Below are 16,572 nucleotides of genomic sequence, written 5' to 3' on the forward strand. Positions count from 1 at the left end.
TCATATTTGTTAAAATAAAGCAATAAGCCAGGAACATTGTGACAAGATAATAAATACCCTACATGCTACATACAAATTTTTGTGAGTTTTTAACAAGTTAGGACAAATAAAAAAAATGTTGCATCATTGGTTTGTGAAAAAAACAATAACAGTCTATATTTAACTTAAGTATTAAATTCATTTAGTTTTGTTTAGCATCTAGCTATAGCAAAATGAAACCCTACAAATAATTAATTCCTATATTGAACTGTTATTTTAGAAATAATAATATATACACAAAAACTAAAACAATGGTGGTGCAGACATACAAAATTACAAGGTACCAGTAAATACAGTGAAACCTGTGTAAAGCAACCATTGTTGTTTTGGGTTATTTTTATATTGAGAATTTTTATTTTATTTTGCTAACTCCTATTTTTTGACATATTTGTCCAGAAAATAATGAGATTGTACAGTCGCAAAAAAACACATTTATTTGAGTGGATCAAAATCCAATAAATTTAAAGCGAGAGGGTCGTCACCTGTGCACGTGCGGGAATTGAGTCCCAAGCATCGATAACAACACACGCTAAAAAAGCAAAGGCTCATGGGTAGACCCTTGTTTGTAAACAATGACTCGCTATGGCCATTTGACGCATGCGCAGGTGATGAATCCCCCACTTCAACTTGGGCAATTTAAAAATGGTTTTATAAATAGAATGTTAATTATTATTTTAGTCTCTAAACAAAGGCGAATCTGCATAAGTATTGTGTATTAGGTGGTTAAACAAGACAGGTGGTCTTTATACACAGGTTGCTCCTATGTTACGCCTTGGGACTGCCTAAAAGGGGTGAATATACTGTAAAACATGTTGAAAAAGCAACATGCAATTTTAGCGAATTGTGGTAAAATGACGCAATAGCTAAATTTTTATTTAGCGAATCTTACTTGTCATTGTTGATTTTCTGTTTTCACAATACTTGTCTGTCGCGTGCCAAAACAAATGCAGAGTTATCACCTCCATAAAAACAAAGAAAAACTGTCAAGTGTAATTAAGAAGCGCCGCAGATTTTTATGTTCCGGATTACTGTATACAAATGCCCAAGCCTCGGCCATTTTGAATTTATAATTAGGTCATTAGCGACGTCTTGCATTAGCAAATCAGTTCTCTCACTAAATTCGCTAAAAAGACATGCTCGTGAAAAAAACATGTTTTACAGTAGATGGTCTTTATATAGAGGTGGTCACCAATAGAGGTTTGACTGGATGACAGTATAAAAATGAGTTTCTCACTGTGTGTTTTCCAGCTAACAAAAGAGGCGGCTGTATATATTTTATTCACTCTCCATTCCCTGATTATGGTATCCCCCTCGATCCAAAATGCTGATTCATCCACCCAATCATAAGCAATTTTTGTAACTTCATATGAAACTTGAAATACGTCTTGTACGTCTGCATTATCGATGAATATACGTCTCATGAGGTTAGCATCACTCACAATCACGAAGTCACCATCTGAGAAAAAAATAGCGAGTTACCAAGCAGTGAATTACTTTCTAGATTTAGGGATGGTCATAGTAAACACACTTTGCAGATAGCAATGAATTACTGTGGTATACTTTATTTTCGCTGGAATTAATTTTCGCTGAAAATTCATTTTGGGCGTTTTGTATGGAATTTATTTTCACTCATTTTTGATGAGATTAATGTAAAATATAGGAAAAAACGTATATTTGCTGGATTTTATTTTCACGAAATCATCCCTTCAGCGAAAATATTGAAAATAAATTCCAAGCGAAAATAAAGTATTCTACAGTATTCCTTGTAATCAGCTGTTTTACATTAAAAAAAATGAGGGTACTATTCCCATTTTTCAATCTAAAATTGCCACTAAAGAAGAGTTTATCGCTATATGGAAATTGCAAAGTAAATTTTCCATAGCATCAATTTTATTTGATTTCCCTCAGTAAAATATTGAGTCAGAGGTTTCGTTAAGAGCAAAAATGTTGTCTTCTTGAATGCCATAAAATCATCAAATTTCCAGCTACTATAAAAAGTTGTCATTATTAGAGTAAAATATCCAACAGTTTTAAAACTTTACTAGTACCTTTAGTGTCAACAACTTGGAGAGAAAATCCTTGGTTCTCTGTTGTTCCACTTGCCACAAAACTTATCCAGATTTTGTTTCCTGATGATAGGACGTCAGGTGGGGCATAGTTCCCACTGATGCTGTATATGATAGAACTGCCGTTGAAAGCATCCTCACCATTGCCGACTTCCAAAAAATCGAATGACAGTGTGTTGAGAGCCTCTATATGAACTATCATCTGTCTGCCATCGTCAACAGACAAAAACCAAAGGCAATTTATTTGATCAGTGTTCGCCATCGGGTAATTTGGTGAAGTCACTCGTTGAGAGTCACCAGGAAATATAGTGTAGCTATCTCCACACACAAAACCTTTAAGAAAGAAATAGCAATACTTATGGATTGAAACTTATATTTTACAACATTTAATAATATTACAACAGGGTATTCTAATAACAAAAATAGACAAATAGGTACAAAAATTTTTTATCCCACTAAGAAAAGACTACATCATATTTTTTTTCTTAGTAGCCAATGTGTTCGCATAAATGACAGAGGTATGTCTATGGTCAAAATAATTTATATTTCACCAATCCAATAGTTCAAGCGCACTTCTAATAGAGCAAATACGGTATATATATACTGTAAAATGACTAATTGTCACTGGTTTCAAATTTCGCTGATTTACCATTTCAAGCATGTTCAGTGGGTTTTAAATTCATGGTTTCATCATTGAGATATTGTGTTCTATGTTAAATTTTACATATTCACTGAGTTTTAATTTAGCACATTTTCCAGTCAGCGAAATAAGCAAAATTTAAATGCAGTGAATAATTAATCCTTTTACAGTATATATAAAGAGATATATAAAGTATTTTTTTGTGATTACCGTTTTAGCAGTCAAGAGTATTCTGTATAACAGTATATGCAAATTTAATGCAAATGATATATAAATATTGTACATATTATTAAAAATTTAATTTTTTACCTGGCGTTGTAGTTGGTCTGCTAGTGGTTGGTGCAGACTGTTCTTGTGTTGTTGTTGTTTGCTGTTGTACTGGGGTGCCAGTCGTTATAGTTGAGGAATGTGCAGTTGGTCTGCTAGCAGTGGTTGATCGATCAGTTGGGCCATGTGACGGAGTGGTTTGCGGAACTGCAATGGTGGTTGGTGCAGACTGTTCTTGTGTTGTTGTTGTCTGCTGTTGTTCTGGGGTGCCAGTCGTTTTAGTTGAGGAATGTGCAGTTGGTCTGCTAGCGGTGGTTGATTGATCAGTTGGGCCATGTGAAAGAGTGGTTTGCGGAACTGCAATGGTGGTTGGTGCAGACTGTTCTTGTGTTGTTGTTGTTTGCTGTTGTTCTGGGGTGCCAGTCGTTTTTGTTGAGGGATGTGCAGTTGGTCTGCTAGCAGTGGTTGATTGATCAGTTGGGCGATGTGGCGGAGTGGTTTGCAGTGCGGTAATCGTAGTTGGTGCAGGCTGTTCTTGTGTTGTTGTCTGCTGCTGTTCTGGGGTGCCAGTTGTTTTTGTTGAAGGATGTGTAGAGCCAGGTGTGGTGATTATCTTTGTTGTTAGACGATGCGTCGGGCCAGGTGGCGTGGTTACTCTTGTAGTTGGACGATGTGTCTGGTCTAATGGCGTAGTTGGTTGTGACGTTGTTTGTTCTGGTGGCAAGGTAGCTGATTTTGTTGTTTGATGTTTAGTTGTATGTGGTCTTGTACCAGTTGGCCTATAGACTGTTGGTTGTCCTGTGGGCAGGACCGTAGTGATAGGCGGTCTTTGCGTTGGTGGAGCTGGTTCATGAGTTGGCACTCGAGTAGGTTGTGGTGGGCTTATAACTATAATAAATGAAATAAAAGTATTAAGCATGAAAACAAAATGGTGAATGAATAAGAACAAAAAATAAATTTGTTAAAAAAACAGATCCAGTAATTTTCTTGTTGTTGAAAAAATCCTTGCAATAAAATTTAACTTCATGAACAATTTTTCACAAATTTTTATAAATTTCCATAAAAAGCATGAATGCGTTCAAGAAATTCACTGCAAATTAGTAAATGCAATTACTAGTATTTAGTTGCGGGTAAAAGATTTTTTTTTTAACTTCTTGAAGGAGGTACACCGACCTTGGGTTATAACAATACTGTTTTCTCGTACACCAATTGACCCATCGCCCTCAGAAACTATCACCACTTCAATAAGTATGTCTATTATAGTATTCGCTGACGGTATAAAATCGGGACTATCCGTCGCATCACCACCGCCATTATACGTATCCGGAACAATAATATTCAGTCGAAATGATACTCTGATACTGCCGGGGCTGGGTGTAGAATAAAGAAATAAAAAGGTTGGTTATTGAAAACGATGAAATAATTGAAAAGATAAAGACGGCTGAACGACATTTTCTAGTCCGCCATGACATGTAACGCAGATCGGAGAAACCGGTTACATTCAAACTGTGCGACTCGAACATAAGGTTCATGTTCGGCGGTTTAGTGTTTAAAATGTCAAATACACCAGTTCTATGTGCCATCCTGCGAGATGCAGCAATCAAATTTTTTACAGTCCGAAGTTGGGTGATATACAGCTTATAAGCTTTCGGTCCATAAAATCACAGTTTCTCTATGTAGTTCGTAAAGTAAGGGCGCCGTTGCAGGAGGGCGCGGTGATGACGATATCGTCATAGACCACTTTTTCGGAAGTCGGGATGCGGCGTTTGGCACGCGCGCATACCGTTATCGGATGTTACGTAAACTTGCACTCGTGATATTGTGCTTGCAGTTGAGGGTGCTGACAGGTGGAGCATAATTTAAGTGTGTCTTTGTGAATGGCAAATACTGCGTGGAGCTAGCAAGTTTCCTTGTATTGAAGACCTTACCAAGTGAATGGTACCAAAGCAATCAACTATTTGACATACCATATACCTATTTTAAAAAGCATACTATATATCACTTCATCAGTTGTGATTATATGAGCTACACACAAGTGAACAAGGAGGATTACCGTTGTTTACCTTAAATACAGTGCCAATTGGATTATTGCCATATAAAGTGGAGTGTACTGCTCACCTATCAAGGAATGAGAGCAGCCTGACTTACCCACAACTTACTGAGTTCTGTTCCATCATTGAGGAAGTTGGCAATTCTGTCTGGCAACCGTGAAATCTAGAATCAGGTGTCAGCGAAGAATATGTTTTTTTTGTCAATGTGTACATTAATTGAGGTCACCAGTTATTGAGGTCACTAAAAACCAATCATGAATTACTGGTACCAAAGAGAACAACTTATAAAGGTACCGATCTACTAAATTCTTCTTTTGTTTCTGGCAACTGGCAGGTTCTGGGCTTAGACATCAGAATTGCCCGCATGGAATTTTGGCTCACAGATAACGTTTACCACAAACAAATGAGGTACAGAGGAAAGCAAAGTGTAGATTTCTGAATCAGATTTGTGTCTGACGCCAGCTTGCACACAATCTTGTCCTGTGTTGCCAATATCAACCGTAAGATTTAATTATAAAACTTTGATTGAAAAACTGCCATCACATTCACTTGTGGAAGAAGTTGAAGTTAAAAGTCTGGTCAGAGGTGCTATACACCAAAAGGTATATTTGGTATTGAAGAAGGACCGAGAAGAATGGAAGGAGGAGGTATATTTCCGAGCGCATAATGACATATTTATATAACTTACTTTTGGATAACAGAATGAAGTAGAGAAAAACAAAACAATCCACAAGAACAAATTACACAATTACACAACATAATCAAATCAGTAAGAGAAATATACATAGCTCTATAGTATACATCATCATTTTTATGATATTTTATCTTATTGTCTTTCTTGTGTTTTCTTTCATCCACACTTTATTGTAATTTAACTCAAGATCCTATAAAGGATACAATATCAATAAAGTATATTATTATTATTATTATTATTACATGAAGTGATGTCAAGTGTTTCGAAAAAAGTGAACACAACTTGCTCCATATTTGACAGCCGCTGTATCTTTCTCTCTAAACCATAATCAAATGGTTGCTGCTGGAAAATTGATCTAATGCTCAGCATGTATTTCATCAAATCAAGTAATATTTTACATGGATTTGTGTGATGTTAACACCAATTACTAGTTATGTGAAAATAACATATCCAAACATAGGTCATTATTCGAAAGTCGCATAATGAAGTTCATGAAGACATTACAAAACATGACCAGTGGACAAATTAACCGAGATATGATGTCATGTGTTTCGAAAAGGCTGAGCGCCATGTTCAATACTTGGCACTAACCATACACCTTTCCAAGTCATTCGCTACAAAACTTTGAAACAATCTCTTTAAAAACTATACACATGCACTATGCACAGCGAAATGAACTCGGAACTGTATGCCCTTTAGGAAGAAGAGAGATGGACATTGCTGTGAAGGTGTGAACAATTGATAATTATATCTTTTATCATGCAGTCTTGTAGAAAACTCACTTGTATACTAATGTATTAGTAATGAACCAAGAGTGCTTTGAATAGAAAATATGACTAGAATGATGGCCAGGATGACAGATAACCAAGAGTGCTTTGAATAGAAAATATGACTCGAATGATGGCCAGGATGACAGATAACCAAGAGTGCTTTGAATGGAAAATATGACACGAATGATGGCCAGGATGACAGATAACCAAGAGTGCTTTGAATGGAAAATGTGACATGAATGATGGCCAGGATGACAGATAACCAAGAGTGCTTTGAATGGAAAATAGGACACGAATGATGGCCAGGATGGCAGATAACCAAGAGTGCTTTGAATGGAAAATATGACACGAATGATGGCCAGGATGACAGATAACCAAAAGTGCTTTGAATGGAAAATATGACACGAATGATGGCCAGGATGGCAGATAACCAAAAGTGCTTTGAATGGAAAATATGACACGAATGGTGGCCAGGATGACAGATAACCAAAAGTGCTTTGAATGGAAAATATGACACGAATGATGGCCAGGATGACAGATAACCAAAAGTGCTTTGAATGGAAAATATGACACGAATGATGGCCAGGATGGCAGATAACCAAAAGTGCTTTGAATGGAAAATATGACACGAATGATGGCCAGGATGACAGATAACCAAAAGTGCTTTGAATGGAAAATATGACACGAATGATGGCCAGGATGGCAGATAACCAAAAGTGCTTTGAATGGAAAATATGACACGAATGATGGCCAGGATGGCAGATAACCAAAAGTGCTTTGAATGGAAAATATGACACGAATGGTGGTCAGGATGACAGATAACCAAAAGTGCTTTGAATGGAAAATATGACACGAATGATGGCCAGGATGACAGATAACCAAAAGTGCTTTGAATGGAAAATAGGACACGAATGATGGTCAGGATGACAGATAACCAAGAGTGCTTTGAGTGGAAAATATGACATGAATGATGGTCAGGATGACAGATAACAAAGAGTGCTTTGAATGGAAAATATGACACGAATGATGGCCAGGATGGCAGATAATCAAGAGTGCTTTGAATGGAAAATATGACACGAATGATAGCCAGGATGGCAGATAACCAAAAGTGCTTTGAGTGGAAAATAGGACACGAATGATGGCCAGGATGATAGATAACCAAGAGTGCTTTGAATGAATAAATATGACACGAATGATGGCCAGGATGACAGATAACCAAGAGTGCTTTGAATGGAAAATGTGACATGAACGATGGCCCGGATGGCAGATAACCAAGAGTGCTTTGAATGGAAAATATGACACGAATGATGGCCAGGATGGTAGACAACCAAAAGTGCTTTGAATGGAAAATAGGACACGAATGATGGCCAGGATGACAGATAACCAAGAGTGCTTTGAATGGAAAATATGACACGAATGATGGCCAGGATGACAGATAACCAAGTGTACTTTCAATGGAAAATATGACACGAATGATGGCTAGGATGACAGATAACCAAGAGTGTTTTGAATGGAAAATGTGACACTAATGATGGCCAGAATGGCAGATAACCAAGAGTGCTTTGAATGGAAAATATGACACGAATGATGGCCAGGATGACAGATAACCAAGTGTACTTTCAATGGAAAATATGACACGAATGATGGCTAGGATGACAGATAACCAAGAGTGTTTTGAATGGAAAATGTGACACTAATGATGGCCAGGATGGCAGATAACCAAGAGTGCTTTTAATGGAAAATATGACACGAATGATGGCCAGGATGACAGATAACAAAGAGTGCTTTGAATGGAAAATATGACACGAATGATGGCCAGGATGGCAGATAACCAAGAGTGCTTTGAATGGAAAATATGACATGAATGATGGCCAGGATGACAGATAATCAAGAGTGCTTTGAATGAAAAATGTGACATGAATGATGGCCAGGATGGCAGATAACCAAGAGTGCTTTGAATGGAAAATATGACACGAATGATGGCTAGGATGACAGATAACCAAGAGTGTTTTGAATGGAAAATGTGACACTAATGATGGCCAGGATGGCAGATAACCAAGAGTGCTTTTAATGGAAAATATGACACGAATGATGGCCAGGATGACAGATAACAAAGAGTGCTTTGAATGGAAAATATGACACGAATGATGGCCAGGATGGCAGATAACCAAGAGTGCTTTGAATGGAAAATATGACATGAATGATGGCCAGGATGACAGATAATCAAGAGTGCTTTGAATGAAAAATGTGACATGAATGATGGCCAGGATGGCAGATAACCAAGAGTGCTTTGAATGGAAAATAGGACACGAATGATGGCCAGGATGACAGATAACCAAGAGTGCTTTGAATGGAAAATATGACACGAATGATGGCCAGGATGACAGATAACCAAGAGTGTTTTGAATGGAAAATGTGACACGAATGATGACCAGGATGACAGATAACCAAAAGTGATTTGAAAGGAAAATATGACACGATTGATGGTCAGGATGACAGATAACCAAGAGTGTTTTGAATGGAAAATGTGACACGAATGATGGCCAGGATGACAGATAACCAAGAGTGTTTTGAATGGAAAATGTGACACTAATGATGGCCAGGATGGCAGATAACCAAAAGTGCTTTGAATGGAAAATATGACACGAATGATGGCCAGGATGACAGATAACCAAAAGTTCTTTGAATGGAAAATATGACACGAATGATGGCCAGGATGGCAGATAACCAAAAGTGCCTTGAATGGAAAATAGGACACGAATGATGGTCAGGATGACAGATAACCAAGAGTGCTTTGAATGGAAACTATGACACGAATGATGGCCAGAATGACAGATAACCATGAGTGCTTTGAATGAAAAATGTGACACGAATGATGGCCAGGATGGCAGATAACCAAAAGTGCCTTGAATGGAAAATAGGACACGAATGATGGTCAGGATGACAGATAACCAAGAGTGCTTTGAATGGAAACTATGACACGAATGATGGCCAGGATGACAGATAACCAAGAGTGCTCTGAATGGAAATTGTGACATGAATGATGGCCAGGATGACAGATAACCATGAGTGCTTTGAATGAAAAATGTGACACGAATGATGGCCAGGATGGCAGATAACCAAAAGTGCCTTGAATGGAAAATAGGACACGAATGATGGCCAGGATGACAGATAACCAAGAGTGCTTTGAATGGAAAATATGACACGAATGATGGCCAGGATGACAGATAACCAAGAGTGCTTTGAATGGAAAATATGACACGAATGATGGCCAGGATGACAGATAACCAAGAGTGCTTTCAATGGAAAATATGACACGAATGATGGCCAGGATGGCAGATAACCAAGAGTGCTTTGAATGGAAAATATGACACGAATGATGGCCAGGATGGCAGATAACCAAGAGTGCTTTGAATGGAAAATATGACACGAATGATGGCCAGGATGACAGATAACCAAGAGTGCTTTGAATGGAAAATAGGACACGAATGATGGCCAGGATGGCAGATAACCAAGAGTGCTTTGAATGGAAAATATGACAACATATTCATACCCAATATTTTCAACAACAAAAAATGACGATTCGTTATGCATCGAGTAAAAAAAGTACTTACGCAAAATCTAATATTGTTGATCCATTGTAAACATCAGCTATTGAACTGTTCATGTAAATATTGTCTAACTGTGATAAAAAAAATAAATGTTTATTGAGGCTGTTTTCAACAAAAATCAAACTCTGTAACAGTGAAGACGATTGGAACCAATGATGGATTCAGAAGTTGAGGCAGAAAATATACAGCCAACAGCTACAATGAGTTTATTGTGCACGGAACACCGGTACCAGAGTGGCTTCCTCTGTAGTAGCTGACGACCTTTTCGATTAAAGTCCCGAGGAAGCCAGTCTGGTTGTGGTAACACGTCGGCGATAACAATCACGTCTTGAATCTGTTTTGGTTGTAGCGCCTCGTGTATTTATATGAGATGGAAATAACAGCCACGTATTCTGATTATTCAGTCTTTCAACACTTTTGTGAACACAAGTTTGCAATTATAAGATTTCATACATTATAAGCGCATTTGGAACGAAAAAATAGCGTGTTTGGTCAGCGCTCACGTCAGCTCATGACTTTGTTCTGACTTCTGCCAAAATAATGTTGACATAAAAAAGTAATGACAAAAGCTTAATTTTATGAACGTTTAAGAAACAGACACAAATTCTTTGTTGTTTCGTAATCTCCCAATAACTGAGCTGTAGACAAATGTAACATTTTTACAACAGCGTCCTCTATAGTCATATACTTACATTATTTTTTATTTTGTTTTCTAGCGCGATGTATTCATCCGATGTTGGCTCATTGTATTCGGATATAAATTCTACTTCTTCACCATCTAAAAAGTCTATAACCATAGAGGCATCTATCTTAAGCTGACCTGTAACAGTAGGGGTAATATGTATGATGTGAATAGCGTAAATGTACCAACAATTCACTTTTCCAAAACGTTGCGCCCTCTTGCGACGATAAATATATTATGGCGCGAGTGAGTGTACACAATGTCCCCCAAAGCAAGGAGCTGTAATGAGATCATTACAGCTCCCTGCCCAAAGATACAGTTGGTAATGTAATTAGCGCGAATTTATCATCCGGCTATTAACTATATACGGTCGGTCAAGTAAAGTAATCAATTCGACAGGATGCGATAACATAATATTATTTCCATTCAATCTGAAACATATTTATTGGAACATTGCACAATTTGATAAAGCGCGGTAGTCGTCGCGCTGCGCATGTGCGACAAACATTGATTTTCCCACAATCCAATGCGTTCTTCAAATGGAAATCACAAGTATGAGGTTTGACCTGGGCGCGACTTCACTGATTACCGACGGTGACTCCTTCGATGCCTTCCAATCACATGAAAATTGCGTAATTAAAACTTGGAAACGTCTCAGTTCGTACTCGTTGATCTGCGCAACAGTCAAAGTCGCCATCCTTGTTTATATGAGATCCATATATCTCGCACATGCGCAGCGCGACGACTATCACGCTATAATATATAGTTTCAATGTACCATGCTACTGTTTCATTTCACACCTTGCAATGGCTATGTATCGCCATGATTATTATTATGAATACAACATTTTTATACATCTGTGACCAAAACCCAGGACGAAACTTAGCAAGAAGTGAGAGTCCTACCTGCTTTTCCCTCCACTACAGGATAAGCTGTCGTTGTAATAGGTTTTTCAGTTACTGACATAAATGAATTAAAAAAAGACTAATAAATAAACAATAAACAAATAATCTGATACACAAATAAACAACCCAATAACATAAATACGCATACATTAATACCAAATATAAAGGAAAGACAAACAAGCAGTTTCCTCTGTCCAATTTTCCTTCAATTGACTGTAAAATTGGCACAAACGTATTCTCGCTTGACTGAATGTGCGCAAAGAATTATGGGTAACTTAGATACTAGAACTAGAGGAATTCATAGATCACACACACTATCGATAGTTACCCACCTATAGGAGTCACGGCGGGCTCTGTCTCGGGCCCTAAAACAATGATGTGTTGAAAAAAAGTGAACTTTGTTAAAACATGCAAATGGCCATACAAGGATCATGCAATAATTGTGAAAAAGTGTTAGCAAATTTATGCTTGAGAACAGAGAGCATACATTTTAGAAAAATGTATGATTTGACCTTATTTGTCAACATTTCCCGCATGAAAAGTGAATATATTAGACCACTAAATATTCTATCTGTCTTTATCAGCTCTAATTCACTGAAACGCAAAATCTGGAGGCTTACTTCAAATACAATGTCTAGCATGGTGTTTATATGTTTTTCTTAACCAGTGATCAGCGGATACCAACCACTGTCATTCTGACACTTTTAACCTGACTTTTTTTTTATAATAATTCCAATTTTGTAAAACATTTTAAAATCGACGATTGGTAAATTTATCTTACCAAAACTTCAACACCTAACTAATATTTAATGATCTGAGAACGGAGCAATCGCTTGAATTGCGCCCTCTCACTGTCAGTGTGGAGTCATCACCAGAGGGAGCACTACATGCCACAAGGACAAGATGAGCCATTAGCTAACAATAGGTTAGTTTATTAAGGTAGCGAGACTATTATTTGTGTTGAAAATTAAGATTTTCACATTTATTTATTAATTGATGAAATGCACCATAAACTTTCATGTGATAAAGTCAACATAACATAGAATGTCATGTAAGTTGGTTAAAATGTAGATTTTCTGAAGGGAAGCAAGGCAGCCTCAGTAGTGTTTTCCAAAATCAACAACACAGGTTTAATTTGTGTGCCTATAAGTTTCAAAGATTAACTCAAGACAAAGCAATGTTAGGATGTGTTATCAGTAGCTATCTGACACACAATTAGTGTTTCCAAACATTTTAGTGGTTTTTCTCCGCCCCTATTTGTTTCACAGATTAGTCATTTGCATATGAATGTGTCAGACACAAGGTCACACAGCCACTGAAAAAAATCATTGATTTTGGTGTTTTCATATGCCGAATTTATCCAATTATAGCTATCCCATTCCTTTATTTTTTTGGTTTCCAATAGCCTTACACATTTGGATGTCCCTACACATGTTAAAACAGACCTTGATGGGAAAAAAAATTGATCGTGCCGATAAACAAGCTTGAAAATCTTTGCTGTTCCTTCATGGACGTTTTCTAGGAGTTTATGTTTTTCAAAATACAAGGTCTTTAACAAAAAATAACGTATACTTATTGTCATCGGATTAACACCAAATTTTCACAGCTTTAAGGTGACAGTGAGAGGAACTTGAATGTGTCCAGACAAACTATTTCATCGATTATTTACCAACGAGTTGTGGTTTGAGTTGGGAGCAATGCGACTAAAACAGTAATTGAAATTCAGCACACTATTTTTTAAAACGCGTTGCTTGAATAAAACTGACCAGACACATTCAATTTACCAGACTATTGAACAACTAAGAAAAGTGAAAAAAATACTTATAGCCAGCATAAATGCGTAAATATTTTTTTTACAGAAAAAGTAATTTTTCACCTTTGGTTGAGTAACGCATCGTAGAATGCAGATACCGGCATGCAAAATACACTTGTGAATAGCTTGAAGTCTGGCGATTCCAAAAATATACACTTTCCTGGGTCTATTTGTAGTCATTTTATCACAATTAGAGGATGAAAACACGTATGCAAATAATAGTCCCGCTACCTTAAGTACATGCATAGTCCGTATATGGTACATGTAAGGTATAAGCGTAAGAGGTGAACAATCGCCAAAAAGTTTTTGAAACAACTCATAAAAAGCTGTCGGCAAAACATAAAGAAGAGAAATGCAGAACATTGAGTATGCGGAAGGCTTTAACAATTGTTGTTATTGCAACTCTACTAAAGCGTTACGTGGAAAGCATAAATAAATGTGTTTACAAAAGAGTTGTATTTGATTTCCGTGTTGAGTTAGAATCTATAGCAGTGTCGTTAACGTTGCTGAATGACCACGCCCATTTTTAGATAAGATTCTTGTGAAAAAGTTATCTAGAGTTTGTCCTGTGAACTTTACAATGGTACTCATCCTTTTTGAGCAACGGTCCAAATTTCACTACAGTCGCGGCGCCCTCTAGCTACGACGTATAGACAATTCCGATAAAGCATTATTTGTTAATATGCGACTACAAATAAAAAAAAAATCGACGCCGTGAACGACCTTCATCACACCTATTGACGTAACGGAAACACTGATAGGAATGGTATATGCGGTATATCTGAACAAACATGGGCGTGGTCATTATTTACTCATTTTCGCAGAATTACATTCATTTAACCTATTTTAACAAGAATCGGGAAACGCATTTCCGAGAGAGCGGCGCAGTATGTGCACGCTGTTTAACAACGTACGAACTGGGGGTCATTGTTCGTGCAGTTGTCACATATATGCCAAAAAAAAAACCCAACAGCACTCACCTTATAGACATAAGAATAAATTAAGAAATTCCAGCTCGTCGATTTCATGTGGCGCATACAACGTGTGTACAAAACATTATTGACATAGGATTGGAACGCGCCCTGCACGACAACTTTAGCGACAATCACGAAAACGATCAATACGAAAACGTACTATTAATATCAACTCAAATTATCGTAAGTTAGGTTATTGTAGATCTACCTGTTGCTTGGCGCAGCGTGAGACTAGTATGTGTACTTACCTATAAAGTATATAGCTAACCCTACTGATATCCCAACGATAATAGCAATTGAACCCAGCACAATGCCGGTTATCAGTGTAGATCTTTTTGATGACTTCGTATCCACTTCATATTGCGCGGATCTACCGTGAAGTTGGAACTGTCTTGTTTTGACGTCTCCTTTCGGTGTCCAGTACTGGTAGACAGGATCTAGACTGTCACTGAGACCGTTCTGCATCGGACTATCTACACCCGGGTTGTCGTATGTAGGGTTGTCGAGAGCCATCTGAGAAACAAATATGATAGATTGGGGTGATCATATGATAGCTCGGAACGTGTTTGTCGGGGTGTTTTCTTACGCTCGCGGTGGAGAGTGAGACATTGACACCATGCTTCCTTGCTCATTGAAATGCATAGTACTTGTCCAACAGATGTCACTCGGCTCTCGTAAATCTCCGAACTGAACGGAACTTGAGACAGCATGTCATGCAAGCTGGGCTGGGTGTCATCATGCCAGACGGCGTTGACTGATACTGTGCAGTACGGAGTCTAGTCTACGACACATCAAATGCACGGACTGGGCCACCGACTACCGGTGCGAGGATAACTTGGGAATTCTACAGTAATTCTAAGTATGATTGTTGTGAATCAGCTAAAATTAGACAATAATGGACGTATGTAGCTCCAACCATGGAGCTCTTTTTTAGCTCCATGCTCCGAGACCGACTCGAAAGAGAACAATAATTGATTAGTGCACAACAGATACAGTAATGGTAAAGCAATGGGATAGACTTGTATACATATTATGTGATATTTTCAACAAATATACGATATTTAAGTATCTACAGGGTTCGGCATGGTGGTCTATTTTAATGATTGTAACAGCAGCCAGAGAATGTATTCGTACAGAATAACGTGATCATCACGCACGGTAACAGCAGTATTGCGTAATTCGAGCTATTTTTATCAGATTTATTGATAATATGAGCAAATAGGTTTATTTGTCTTTTCTTTTTAAGCTTTTCAGTTTTTTCTTTAAACTTACATTCGCGCTTAAATTCATAGATAGTTGAATTGTTTCACTATTATAATATCAAGTTCTTTTCCTTAATAATCTGTTATTTTTATTAAATATCGTGACTATTCTTTTGTATGTGTTAACAGAAATTTCCCATTTCTTGTATACGAAGATAGACAGTCTGTTTTGTATTCCTGTTTTTGTTTCATGAATAATTACAATGTCATTTGCATATAGAAGGCAGTTAATGTTACTTTCTTGTTTGATAAGAATGACTGTCACGTTTTTTTTTTTAAATATTTTTTTGTGCCAGGCGACAGTTCCGGACATTGAGTGTCACTGTTGTCTCTCCTGACTTTTTTTCTGTATGTGCAAATTGCAAGTGCTAGTGACGAAACATAGTGCATTTTGCCACAGAAGTCATATTCATGTTTGGGACTACATGACAGGGCTGTATGGCCATCTCTCTGTCAAATGGCAATTTGTAATGCGCTATCCTGGTGTCAACCAGGCCCGGTCGAACACAAGCATCTGCGGATCTTAACCAAGGTTCCCCCAAAGTCGCATTCGTTAGTGAATGAATCTCGGCCAGTGGAATTGGCCTTCCCATTGAGTCTGTGGCACACACACCCAGAGTAGGGGTCGACCCTTTGATGTTCAGCCTAAGGTAGGATTTGAACTTGGGTCTACCGAACATGAGTCTGGTGCAACAACCGCTATGCTACCAGTGACCGGACTGTCACGGTGATAACCCACAACTAACTTTCACTTTACTTTGCACGCCTAACTGTCACATTTTTTTGAAAACAAACATC

At 37.7% G+C, this 16,572-nt stretch overlaps 1 protein-coding gene across 1 annotated transcript in view; it reads right to left on the reverse strand.

The window, feature by feature from the left end:
- Positions 1-16,572, reverse strand: part of LOC100377183 (uncharacterized) — a 100,660-nt gene that overhangs the window by 75,061 nt on the left and 9,027 nt on the right. Inside the window, exons 2-10 of the mRNA XM_085507458.1 lie at positions 14,761-15,025; positions 12,058-12,090; positions 11,726-11,779; positions 10,831-10,958; positions 10,142-10,209; positions 4,186-4,382; positions 3,055-3,900; positions 2,088-2,438; positions 1,274-1,495 (exon numbers count right to left, since the gene is read on the reverse strand). Coding sequence (XP_085363584.1) covers positions 1,274-1,495; positions 2,088-2,438; positions 3,055-3,900; positions 4,186-4,382; positions 10,142-10,209; positions 10,831-10,958; positions 11,726-11,779; positions 12,058-12,090; positions 14,761-15,025 — 2,164 coding nt within the window. The remainder of the gene's footprint in view (positions 1-1,273; positions 1,496-2,087; positions 2,439-3,054; positions 3,901-4,185; positions 4,383-10,141; positions 10,210-10,830; positions 10,959-11,725; positions 11,780-12,057; positions 12,091-14,760; positions 15,026-16,572) is intronic.

Source organism: Saccoglossus kowalevskii, chromosome 14, assembly GCF_978046115.1.
Source record: "Saccoglossus kowalevskii chromosome 14, keSacKowa6.1, whole genome shotgun sequence".
NCBI lineage: Eukaryota > Metazoa > Hemichordata > Enteropneusta > Harrimaniidae > Saccoglossus > Saccoglossus kowalevskii.